The 13,195-nt window shown below is 36.7% G+C and overlaps 1 protein-coding gene across 1 annotated transcript in view; it reads right to left on the bottom strand.

Moving 5' to 3' along the window:
• The window catches only part of OXCT1 (3-oxoacid CoA-transferase 1), a 77,868-nt gene that overhangs the window by 15,575 nt on the left and 49,098 nt on the right, over positions 1-13,195 (bottom strand). Inside the window, exons 12-14 of the mRNA XM_021551419.4 lie at positions 12,688-12,760; positions 11,849-11,924; positions 1,338-1,427 (exon numbers count right to left, since the gene is read on the bottom strand). Of these exons, the coding sequence (XP_021407094.2) occupies positions 1,338-1,427; positions 11,849-11,924; positions 12,688-12,760 (239 nt within the window). The remainder of the gene's footprint in view (positions 1-1,337; positions 1,428-11,848; positions 11,925-12,687; positions 12,761-13,195) is intronic.

The raw sequence follows: 13,195 nt of genomic DNA on the forward strand, positions 1-13,195 counted from the left end.
AAAATAAATAATTCTATGCCTGACCTGATCATAACAGTGAACCTATCTCTGTTTTCTTTCTTTTCCTGTTTCAGTACTCCTACAGACAAAACAAAATCAGCCCAGCAAACAATTTCCAAACAGTGTTTTGGAAAAATATTTTAGCAATAGTACCTTTAGGAGATAAACTGGTTTGATTTTATTGTGTGGGGACTCCAAGCCTTAAACAAATTCCACAGTAAGCTGGCATTTAGCGTAAGTGTTTATTCAGGTCACATCAATACCTAAAGTGTGTGTCTGAGGGAATGGGTAATTTCCTGTGTTACTATACTATTTGGGAGGCTATGTTATAGTGATACAAGCCATGAAGATGAATTAATTTAATACTTTCATTTACTTACTTACGCATATGAACATGACAACTATCAGGTTAAAATTAGCCCTATTACTCAAAATGTGCCCCTTGAGATCACTGTTTAGCATAAACTGTGAAACTACAATGTTTTATTGCTTTTATTTTCAAGTGAAAATTAATTCTTCAAATCTTATTTAGAAACACACAACTGTTAATACATTTACTCTCATATTTACATATTTGCTACAGTTTACCATGCAAATTCTGACAAGGGATATTACTTTGGAAAATACAAAATTAATTCTTGTTGCAGACATATAATAAATTTAGAATAACAGAAACAGTATTTTTTTAAAAAGTAAATTGTTAAACATTTGGGATAGTGATTTTTCTCCTTCAGTACATTTTTTTTTCCTGTGTTAGAAGTTCCAAATGCAAAGTTTCATATGATCTTTTAGGGGGAACTTCTATCTAGAGCATATATTACATCAATGCCCTCATAAAGAAGTCTCTAGATTAACCACTTACACATAATGATGAAAGGCAGTCTGCATTTCATAATGCCAAGAAATATATTCTATTAAGCTGTCAGTACCAATTTGACTGGCAACTTCAAAGGTAAATATCTTTCCATCATAACAAGAATTTAACCATGGGAAACCTTATTTTTCAAATTATTCTGAGACAAAGAGTAGAGTAGTATCTACTATACTTTGGCAATGGCTATCCCCATTAAATTTGCATGAAGTAGCTAAAAAAATGTATGCAGCTTTTAAACATGAAGTTAATATTTAATTTTTGTTTTCCCATGGTGAATGATTAACTTATTAAAGGAAAGGAGCCATATTGACCTAGCCTCCAGTTGCATCACCATAATAACTAACAGCAAAACTGTCAAATCCTGACAAAGTAGCAGAATGAATATGTCCCTTTTTTCTGTTTAATTTTTTTGTCTTTTGTGCAGAACAAAACATTGATTTAGAAAGAGGTGCCAGAGCCTTACCTTGGCTGAGTGCTCCATGGTGACAACCACTTTGGTCTGCGCACTGGATACTAGGTCCATTGCACCCCCCATTCCTTTCACCATCTTACCCTAAAATGAAATTTTTAATGGAAATGTAATTTTTTTTTTTTTAAGATAATATTGTGGCTGCAAGTGACAGCACAAAATAGTCAACTTTTCCTGCATCAAAAGCCCACCTATATTCCAAAATCACAGAATTAAAACACCAACAGAGGGAAAAGAGCTGTCTTATTCTCAGCTCTATATGATGCAAATAGGAGAAGAGTGATGAGTAGAATAAGGAGAGACACTGCCATAGCTCTTTCCCTGAGGTGTAACCAAAATCTGAGTAGTATCATTGTCTTAGTGGAAGCACTGACACAAAGGAACAATGAATTTAGTTCCAGTGGTTTTGTCCCTTGAAATGCAAACTGTACACCTTCCCGTTGGTGGAAATGTCACTGGAATGTCCTAAGGAAGGAGGGAAGGGCTGAGGGGAAATGGTGCTTTTAGGGCTTACTTTACTCCTTATTATCCTCCCCTGATTCTGTTAGTAATAAATTTCACTTTGCAACAAAAAAGTTTGCCTTGTTTTACCCTTGAAATAAGGTCCTTGTCTCACTCATGAAGTCTTCATTATTTTTTTCCCCTTTTCCCTCCTTGCCCAACTGTGGCAGGGGAGGCTGAGCTAGCGATTCTCATGGATGCCTGGCATTTGGCCAGTGCCAAACTACAACACCAGTATTCACACATACACACACACACTCATTCACAAATATTCCTATTTTCCTACTGTTGGCACAATAAAGAACAAATTGCATCTTCCTAAAACTATAAACAAGCCCTTTGGCACTGTTCAGTCAGACTAATATTTAATATTTATCACATAAATTATCATTACTACTAAATATTTCTTTGCAAAGGGAAATCTGAAAAGGATTTATCTCTGTCCTTAACTTCCTGGCACTGCTCAGATCATTCTCCATCCTGCCTTGAAAAACACAGCTCTCACAGAGACCAGAGTGACCTCTAACCTGCCTGCCAGAAACTCCATGACAAGTTAATGCAGAGTAGCTGAGGATTACATATTATCTCCCCAGTAACTCAGAATATGTTTGCATTGAGGATCAGGCTATCAATACATCTATCCTGACAATGCCATTAGCTCATTTTCCAGGCCTTTTCATTCAATTAACTACAAAAGACCTACAGCAACAAGTAAATTCCTGAGAAATTAAGTGCTGATGAAGGTCAACAACAAATGTACTGCTGAAGAAGCTGTCATACAGAACTGAGAGAAGAGACATCATCCCTTTATGTGTGAAGACAGAGGAAAATGCAAGCTGAAGAGAAGGACTTAGGGATTTTAAATTGCTTCATCTGCTCCTCCTCTTCAGGAAAACATATTCATCATGATAGGGCAGTGCCTAGTAAAGCAAATAAATTCAACATTAAATGCAACTAGCCAAATAATTACCTGTTTTTATTTTGAGGAATATCCAAAGCATAAGAGACTTACATTGCACCTACCAAACTACCACAACTTGCATTTTTCCCCCTTTTCCCCCACACCATACTAGAAAAGGGGACAGCTGCATGATAAATTTGAATTAAAATATTCAAGACTAAAAGGTTATTCCAAAAAGACACTTCACTCATTTTTGCCCTACCCTGCTCCCTCCATTTATTTATTTAAGATGATTTTTGTTAGTTCTTAATTACTACAGTGCTGCTAGCTTAAGGAACCTTTCAGAAGGAAAGACAGTGCCATAGTAGAGCAGTGGTAATTTGAAGCACCATTTTAAAACCCATTTCATCAGACAGACCTTGAAGTAAGAATAAAAGATTTTTGAATTTGCCATGCACTTCTGAGAGGTCCAGTGTTGGCAGTTATTTATACAGAGAGTTGGGTAGAGAACAGACCACAAGCTGACAATATCTTTGCAGCTTCTCTGTTACAATACAAGTTGGAAATTCTCCTTTTCCCATTGTGCTTTCATCAGCAGTTTTTTCTAAGTCTCAGTCCAAATAATACTAGAGTGAAAGATATGAAAATTTTGGACCTGATACTTTAGGTTTTCTTAATTGAGATCATCAGCTCTCTGGCTTCTTTGTGTAGACCTACATAAACCAACACATTACTAGTGAAATTTCTGATAATGCCTACTTATGCAAAATGAATTATTTTGTTATTGTGGTAATGGGGCATCTTTAAAAAAATATGAGAGAAAGGTATGTATTTTGTCATCTAGTGTTTTTACATCTCAGCATTATTTGAGTGGTCAAAATACAACATGAAAGAGCTTGAGGAATTACCTTGGCCTAATAGTAATCCCTAAATAGGAATTTTCATGTTTGTTTGGTCATATGTGGCACCCAAGACAACCTGGCATTTCAGTGGAAAATTGTGAGTACTCCAGTGTGGGCCAGACAGTCAAGATATTTTTCAAGAGAATGTGACATTTTGCCTAAATGGTATTTCAAGCAAGCTAAAAAAGTACTACAGCAGGCAGGAAATAGTTTATAATAAAATCCAAGTAGATAAACAGATAAAGAAGAGCTAGATGAGAAAAAAGAGAAAAATTCAGGAGCCTTCTAACACTAGTAAGGTCTTGAATCCATGCTGGTGCCTTAAAACCTTCCTCTATATTCCCAGGGGGAAGGACTTTTCTTCTGTAAATGAATTTTATAACTGCTCCCAATATTGTATGAAAAAATGCACCTGAACTGTTTGCTTAAGTTAGAATAACATGATCTTTTGAGACAAACAGATCATCAACAGTACAGCAGAGCAGATGCTAATGATGAGCTCAAGAAACAATGAAAATTTGTCAGTGGTAAATGCATATTGAATAATTCCATTTAAAACTGAGTATCAAAGCACAGGCAAGGTGAAAATATACCCTTGCTTGGAAAGGAATCAACCCACTTCCCTCCTAAGAGTCCTTGCCCACATTCCCCACTGTCCTAATACTGTATTAAACAAAAAACATGGTCTGAAATTTCTCCTTCCTTCTATTAGATAAAAAAATACACATGCCCCACACTATGCTCAAAGTTTCCAGAAGTCTTACAGAAGATAACAGGCCAGTCTAGTTTAAACTGCAAGCTTCCCATTTAACTTCAATTTTCAGGCATCCCCCTGAAGACTGTGAACAAGATGCCTAGCAGGAGAGAGCAAAGAATTTAAAGATGTCAGCATTGTCTCTCCTGGCCACAGACACAGGAGAGATGTCAGTTATAAACGGAAAAAAGGTATGGAGGAAGTCCTTATTAAAGGAAATTATTGTATGATGCCAGGGACAGATGCTTAAATTCAGAGGAACTGGAACATGAGCCTCACAGAGAAAAGCAGAAGCTAAGCAGTGGATACAAGGTACTGCCACACAACCATCGATTGTGCTAGTGATGCAATCAAAAGGGTAAACTGAAGGTCCGTTCATAGATCTCTGCAGTACTGCTAACACACATCAGTCACACAGCTTTCCCTCTCTGCATAGACACTGTCTGCCAGCCCACATGTATCAGCATCAAACAGCACAGCACAGCAAAGGAGGTCATCAAATCAATACCTAACGATCCCATCAGTTATGGGTTACACCTGGTTGGTGTGGGAAAGTGTGTATTAGCTCAAAACTTTGTTTCAGGAAAAAAAAACACAAAACAATCAGGAGGTAATATTAAAAAAATGCAGATGCATAAATCGACTCTAACTTCATAAAAATGTAGATGTGTTTTCCTCTTGGTAACGGACCTGTCCTGTATTTAAAGGATGGGAATATTTCTGGTTGATTCTAAAATGAAAGTCACAACTCTTCACATCTCACTTTCCATTTTTCCAATGAAAAAGACTTGATGAAGATTGTATCAAAAAAAGATGGATAAAGCTCAAGTATTCTGAACTATACTTCCTTGTTCTATTTTACACTGACTTTATGTCCTTACATATGTTCCACTTAGAGAATTATTGTAATTATACTGTCAACTAGGACAGCTAGATTAGATCTTGCTCTGAGGAAGAAAAAAAAAAACAGTGGGAAGTCATTAACAGGTTTTTTCAGTCAGAAGAGTGGGTAATGCAACAACACAAGTTAATTCTGGCAGAATACAACAAAACAAAGCATGCTCTACATGCACAACAGAGTAAATGTATTTTTTAAAAGATATTAAAAAAACAAGTGGCATGGTTTAGCCATACAAGAAATAGCCTGGTTTTGAAGAATGTTAAACAGGTATTCCCTAACACACACACAAACACATAGTGAAAAGCAAGATCAAAAAGTCTAATTTCTGAAAGAATGGAGTATAAGTTTTTGAATTACTTCTTTTTCTTGGAAAAATGTAATAATAACTCTTCTCTAAAATTTAACATACACAAATATGTGCACTAACTATATTTATATTTTTATTTTCCATAATCAGAAAACTAGGGCTGCATTAAATACATGCAGAAAGTTGGGGAAATTTAATTCCTTTATTCTCCCATAAGTTGAAATAACCATTGGCAACTTATTTGAACGACAGAGTAAAATTCAAATGAATACACTGAAAAGCTGCATCTCAGGAGCAATGCAAAACAGTCTGTGACATTCTTCATTGAAATGGAATTGCTTTACAGTGATGAATGTTACTTCAGTGTAATGGGACAATTAAGCTGTCCATTTGCCTTTGCATACCATTTCCAAAACACACAGCATAGCATGCAATAATTAATTTTACTGCCAACATAATACTAGTCTCACTTGGAAGTGATGGTTCCATATCATAGTAACAGTTCTCACCACTAACCCATAGATCAGAAGTCCTCTGACATATGCTTGTATTTTTCAGGCAGGCAGAATTTCTTCAGCTGCTCTCATTATACAAAAAGCAGAGCTGCTACTTCCCACACTGAAAATTTAATATGAATAAAATACCAGTAGGGAGCTCCTACATTCATTCCATGTGGTCTGAAGAGAAATAAACATGAAGAAAATTGATAGAAAAAGCTATCAAAAAGATGGAAGAAGTAAAGCCAACACAATACACTCTCTTTCTCCTCTTTGGCTGCAGGACTTTTGCAATAGTGATAATTTTGTGTTGCAAAGGCTCTGCAGGCACATGTTTGTTGGGAGATAAGCAGTAGGCTGGTATATTACTGTAGGTGCAATTTCAAGATGTGTGTCTGCAAAAACCCAATACATCTTCATACTAAACCAATGTCCCATTGAAAAGTAGATTTCCAAGAAGTCTCTGGAAGGGATTAACTGCAAGTCCCATCCTTCTCATTTGTTGAAATACTGATGTAGCCCTACTCATGTCCTAGACATCAGACAACGTGATATTATTACTGAGAGAAACTCAGCCATTAAGCATATTTAATCTGCATATTTTCTATTTATACATATTTTAGACTGGTTTTAGTCCTTCACACATTTTATAGTTAATAGGTAAAATACTTTTCTTGCAATGCTGTACATCTTGAAACAAAACACTGAGTTTAATGCATTCAGTCCACAGATATATTAGGAGAACTAGGAGAGGAGCTAGACAATATGTTTGATTCAAAATTAAAATGTGCCTTATGCAATACATTCCTACCCAAGCAAAGCAAATAGGCAGCAGTAGGGCTCCTCAGAGAAGACCTACAGCGCTCTCAGGCATTCAGGGACATAATCAGGGATACATGTCCTTTCTCCCATCATTAAAAATGACACTTTTGTATAAGACAAACTCCTGGTGTAGGGCCCTCTGTTTCCAGGTCTGGTATTACAAATAGTTAAAGGCAAAAATAAAATCAAAAAGTCTCATGCAGACATAGAGCAGCTTAGTCTCTGCAAATTAATGTTTACATTAAAAATGTTTTTACTAATGAGGTCAAAGTGTCCAAAACTGTGCAAAATATGTACTTTGAAGCGCTGTAGAAAAGCTACCAATAACATATAAAATTATATTCCTAATGCCTTAGGTTATACTAATCTCTACAGACTGTAAATTAAAAGATTTATTATTGAATTTGAATGAGTTTCCTCATTTCTTCTTTCTAGATAATCTTCTTGATAAAGCTTAGAAATTTTTTGTAGTTTTATTTAATTCTTAATGTTTTAACCCTTTATGTTTGGCTAGTCCAAGTTAGAGCATTAAAATCTCAAGCTGCCAAATCTAAAATTTAAGGACAGTTTTTCCAAAGAATGGTACAGATTTATGTATCCAAACTCCACCTCCTGCACAAATTACATCCCTCTTTTTTTCTCTTAGTGTTAACTAATGGCACTACCTTAGCAATCTTAAAATGAATTTTTAGTTTCCTAGTTGAAGAATGTACAAAGCTAAAGTTTACTTTCTTGGTTTACATTGTTTGCAGAGAATGTCAGGTCCTGTATCATCTCTGAGGCTGCTGCTTGTTAACTTCTAGACACTGGGCTTTGAGCCTGCTGCTTTAGGAAATGGCCAGTTTCTTTTGCACCTTCAGATGTATTCTGTCTGCCCTTGTGAATTTACACAAATGCAGTCTATTAGCAGTCCTCAGTCCTCTTTGATGGTGAGTACTAAGTGCTAGATCTACACATCTTCTAAATACCTCCAGGGATGCTGATTTCATCATTTCCCTGGAGAATCTGGTCCAATGCTTGACAGACTTTTTGGTGAGGAAAGTGTTCCTAATATCCAATCTAAACCTGCCCTGAAAAAATTTGAGGCTGTCTTGTCTTGTACTATCAGTTGCTGGGAGAAGGGGCTGACTCCACCTGGGTACAACCTCCTTTAAGGGAACTGTAGAGAATAGTAAGGTGTTCCCTGAGCCTTCTTTTCTCCAGGCTAAATACCCCCAGCTCCCTCAGCTGCTCATTATAAGCCTTGTGCTCCAGACCCTACACCAGTTTTGTAGTTCTTTTGTGGACATGCTCCAGCATCAGTCTTTCCAAACTGCACAGCTTTCCAGCCACTATGCCCCAGCCTGTGGCACTGCCTGGCGCTGTTGTAATCCAAGGGCAGATCTGGCACTTGGCCTTGTTGAACCTCACAGCACTGGCCTCAGCCCATTCATTCAGCTTATCCAGATCCTCTGCAGAGCCTTCCTGCCCTCCAGCAGATCAACACTCCCAACCAAACTGGCGTCACTTGCAAACTGACTGAAGGTGTACTCAATGCCCTCATCCAGATCATGAATAAAGATATTAATCAGGGCTGGCCCCTGTACTGAGCCTGGAGGAGCTCTACCAGTGACTAGCCCCAGATGGATGTAACTCTATCCAGCACCACTCCCTGGACTCTGCCACACACAGCTCTTTACCCAGCCAAGCGTCCCCCCATCCAAGCCATAAGCAGCTAGTCTTTCCAAAAGAATGTTATGGGAAATGATGTCAAAGGCTTTACTGAAGTTCAGGTAGACAATATACATATACTCTCCCTACAAAACCTCATGACATCCTTGTAGTCCTCCTGAGTAAGCTATCTTCTCATTAATGATTTACTGCATAATTATATTTTTCCCCTGCAAGAAGTTTCTGCCTAGTGAAATCTGATGTCATGGACATTTCATCCATTTTGTGCTTTCAGATACAACAACTTCCAGCTGCAGGGACCCTCTACTATTGTTTCAATACTTTTTCTGCTGCTACAGTGTGTCAACTGTATGAGTAGTCATATTAGCGTTGTTTAATGTTATGGGTTGTTCAGAAATGCATATTAAAAAGACAGAGGCCTTGATGTCACAAGGGAACCTGGCAGAAGTTCTGGTGTTTTGTTTTGACCTATTCCCAGCCTCTGATACATGTCACCACAATAATCATAGTTACTTGTGTTCTCTTAGGAAGGATGGGGAAAATAAAGAACTATTTTGCAGCCATAGTACTTTGTAGTAAACTTGGCCCCTCCAGAAGAGCAGCAGAAACTGTTTCATAAATGCTTCTGTTCTTAGGGTTTCAAGAAGACAGTAGTTGAAAGGAACTGAAACGAAGCAAGCACATGCAGTGATACGTGCAGTCAATCCCACAGCTTTTAAAACTGTGAGACCACTAATGCTGCTGCTCTGAAAATGTCAGGAAACAGCCCTGCTGGCAGCAATTTCCAATATTAACTTGAGACACACAGATAGGTTATACATGTCCTGCACTCATGAAATGAAATGTGGCTCCATCCAGCAGCAACCAGCAGCCATGGATTATCTGTTCTGGCCTATCTGACCTAATCCATGATCATGACCTCTTATATTTCTTTTCATACTCTCTTGGCCAACTTCTCACATCTGCATTCTGTTCCCAGGGGATTCAGAGAAATTTGCCTCCTTCTCCTTTCTCTCCTCAGAAACCCTCTTGTTAGTTGGAGAAATACCAAAGTGAGGAAGACAAAAAGCCATTAAATAGTAGTGCTTAATGGAATAAAATCACCAATAAATGCCAGTATTTAGGAAGTAGCTTCAGCCTAAGCAAACAGCATTGTTTACTGCATGTGCTTAAAATAGTCACACCCTTTTCTTCTTTTACTCATGGGATTTTTCTCTCCATTAAACGTCAGCAGATAAGAGCAAAGAAAAGGCTGTAATTACTGCAATGAGACTTCAGCAGCTCAGTTCCTAATAGTAAATGCATGTACACACACATATGCACTCACTAGGCCTCAAGTGTTATCAAGTTCTTATGGGACAGAAAGAACTGCTTCATAATGGTACTTGCTCAAAACATATAGAGCTATTTCTTGCCTTTGAAAAAATGGCAAATACCATCAATACAAGAATTCAAAAGCTACAGTGTATAAGAAATATTTAACCAAAACTAAATGAAAAGTGAAAAATGTTAGAACAAAATACAGCTTGAAGTTTCCTTGCACTATGAGTTTTCAGCCAAGTCAATCTTTGTATCATCCACACACAAATATTGTGACTAAAAAAAGAAACACATCTTGCCCATAATTAAATTTAGCTGAAAATAATGTATCATCATATTTACAGGAAAAACAGGGAGATCTGTACACCTATGGGCTGATTAATCCTATTTTTAATATCTGTATTGTAGAATAGTAGTAACACATCAATAAAGTAGATTAAGAATCATCCATCCAACAGATCTCCATAAAAGTAACCAAAGAGAAATTATTGCTGCTTGGAAAGACTCCTGGTTGGATTTATGAAGTTTTACTGGCATATTTACTCACAAGTAAATACAGCTCACCGCAGAGCAAATTTCCAAACAGCCAAAGATCAGTAAGAGTGGAAAATGACAACAGCAAAAAGTCATGAGGATCCATCTGATATACGCTGTAGTATGTAATAACAAGGTATATCTCAAAGGTAACAAAAAGTCAAACAGTATTGAAAGTTGCATTTTATATTTTCCTGTTTTGAAAACATACCTGTTATTCATAAATTTGGGGTGGAACAGAACTGAGAGGCAACTTCATAGGTAAAATAAGCAGTACCAGATATAAAAAATAATCTTCTTGATATATATGAATACAAAACTAGAATCACTATATTTTAGAGAACATAAAGCAGTGAGGGAAGAACATGTAAATCTGCACAATTTTGAGAAAGATTACAAACAATCTTAACTTCAGTGTTTCAAGAAATGCATGTGTAAATAAACCTTCTTATTAGTACAAAATGCTGTCTTCATCTTTCGATAGTTCAGATCTTGAAAGGTGCATTTGAACCTAGCCATAATCCTTCTCACTCCCCCCAATTACTCATCCAGATACCTGGACTAGCCCTTCACATAACCCGTTTTCCCACATCTGCCTGTATGGCTCACATGTGAGATGCCGTCCCCTCTCAATAAAATCAACTTATGCTACAATCACTGCTCCATGACTTCCATGCTCAAGGTCTGCTGTAGAAGTCACAGATTCCTGGGTTCAACTTATGCTTCTCCAAGAGATAAGGACATTAATTTGGATTTTTGTCCCTCTAATAATTCAGTTTCCCAAGGCCTTTAACAGTACTCAGGTAGATAGAAATACATCTCATTACTTTTAACAAGGTTAATAAGAAAGTTTGCTTCTAGATATTTCTGATACAAACCATTTCTGAAAGTACCATACTGCAAGCCATTGAAAATATCAAACTTGTTAACAGTATGAAAGTCACTAACGTTTAATGTTAGAACATAAAGTTCCAAGAATGGCTTAATGTTATCAGTTGCTTAAATAATAATGGAATTAGCTTATATTTCTATCATTGAAACCTGAAGGTCTGTTTGGCTAAGTACAGTATTATTGTTTTTTTCTTAATGCATTTGAAAGGGCAATGCTACAATCTTTTGACAGAAATACAGAAAAATAATGCAAGCTCTTTTTACGATTTTATAATGATTTTATGAACTACATGCTTGTTTACACTTTCCTCAAACTTAATGCTCCAGATAATGCATTGCTTGGTGCCAGTAGTATGCAGGAGAAATACACATATCCTCTATTTTACTACCTTTAGCTTCACAACCCCCATTCTACTTCTGCCCTTTTCTCCTTTTTGTGGTCCTCAGCTACATTTATGTTATACTAAACACAGTATATTGCCAGTAATTCAAAAACCTACTTACAGGAATCATCCAGTTGGCCAAGTCACCGTACTTAGACACCTGCATAGCTCCAAGCATTGTCAAATCAACATGGCCTCTGGTAACAGAAAGTGTATAATTAGCATATCATGTTCAAGTAACAGCCCATGAATTTTAACAAGCTTTTTTTAATGCTCATTACATCAATTTTAAAATGGTGGCATATGACAAAGGTAGCAACTGTTTGTCACACACATAGTTGGGTTTTTTTTTCCCCTAGATGTATCACTGATGCAAATGTCTCTTTATGCCTACTGAGCCTCAAAAATGTTCCTACTTTTGTCTGGTTTGGTTAATTGCATGTGCAGTCAATCATCTCTGAACTTGTACTTTTTAATGCACTCCTTAACATATTTACATGTACCCATTATCTTTTCAGTGCCATTAGGATTTAGTGCTTGTTTGCATCCAAACTCCTTTCCAAAAAACAAACAAAAAACAGGTGCAGATGTTGAATTGCCATTAAGGAGGTGGAATGAGGATCACGGTTGCAAGCTGAGCAAAGAAAATATACTGAGTGCAGGTACAGATTAGATACTTGGAAAAGACCAAAAAATAGTTGTTAAAATGTCATTATAAATGTGTTTATAGATGGCCAGGTGGTGGTAGGCACAAACATCACCATGATATCTATTAGTTCAGTGTTTTCTTATTTCCAATAGCTAGACTTAACCCTCTGTAAACCATCAATGATTAAGTCCACAATAATTTTACAGGTTGTTTAATGCTAACCACATTTGGAAGAAATACTAATGAGTTCTCCCACTGATGCAGTTTATTCTTTCCCTGTTTCAAAAATATCAGTTTGTGTTGTTACATACCCTCTTATCATTGCAAATGATTCATCACTAGAGAAATAGGAAGAACCTGGAAGAACAGTGACTGTCTCCTTACCTGTAAAAGAAATAATTTACAGTATGCATTTTGTTTCTTTGACAAATGAAGTCACAGTTATTTAGCAAGAAATAAGAGGTTTTTATCAAATTCCTTTGGATTTAGTACAACTATAAACCTGATTACACTTAAAATGTCACATGTAAACCTAATCAATCCTTTTGAGTTGTGAAGCAGCTTGTTAGAGCTTCTAATGATAGGATTGCCTGCTGTTTGACCATCAGCAGTTCCAGGCAAGCATCATGAACACACAATATCTATGGACTTTAGCTTTCTTCTCCATTCACAGAAAAAGTGAGAAGTAACTGTCTTTTGAAACAGAGAAATATAAAGCCTTCAGGATACTGAGAGGCTGCAAAGAAAAGCAAGCAGATCAGATTGAACAGTTTATAGTTACTAATGATGAAAAATACAAAAAAAGAGATAGGTCTAGTC

This window comes from Lonchura striata, chromosome Z, assembly GCF_050655825.1.
Source record: "Lonchura striata isolate lonStrDom1 chromosome Z, ASM5065582v1, whole genome shotgun sequence".
Lineage (NCBI taxonomy): Eukaryota > Metazoa > Chordata > Aves > Passeriformes > Estrildidae > Lonchura > Lonchura striata.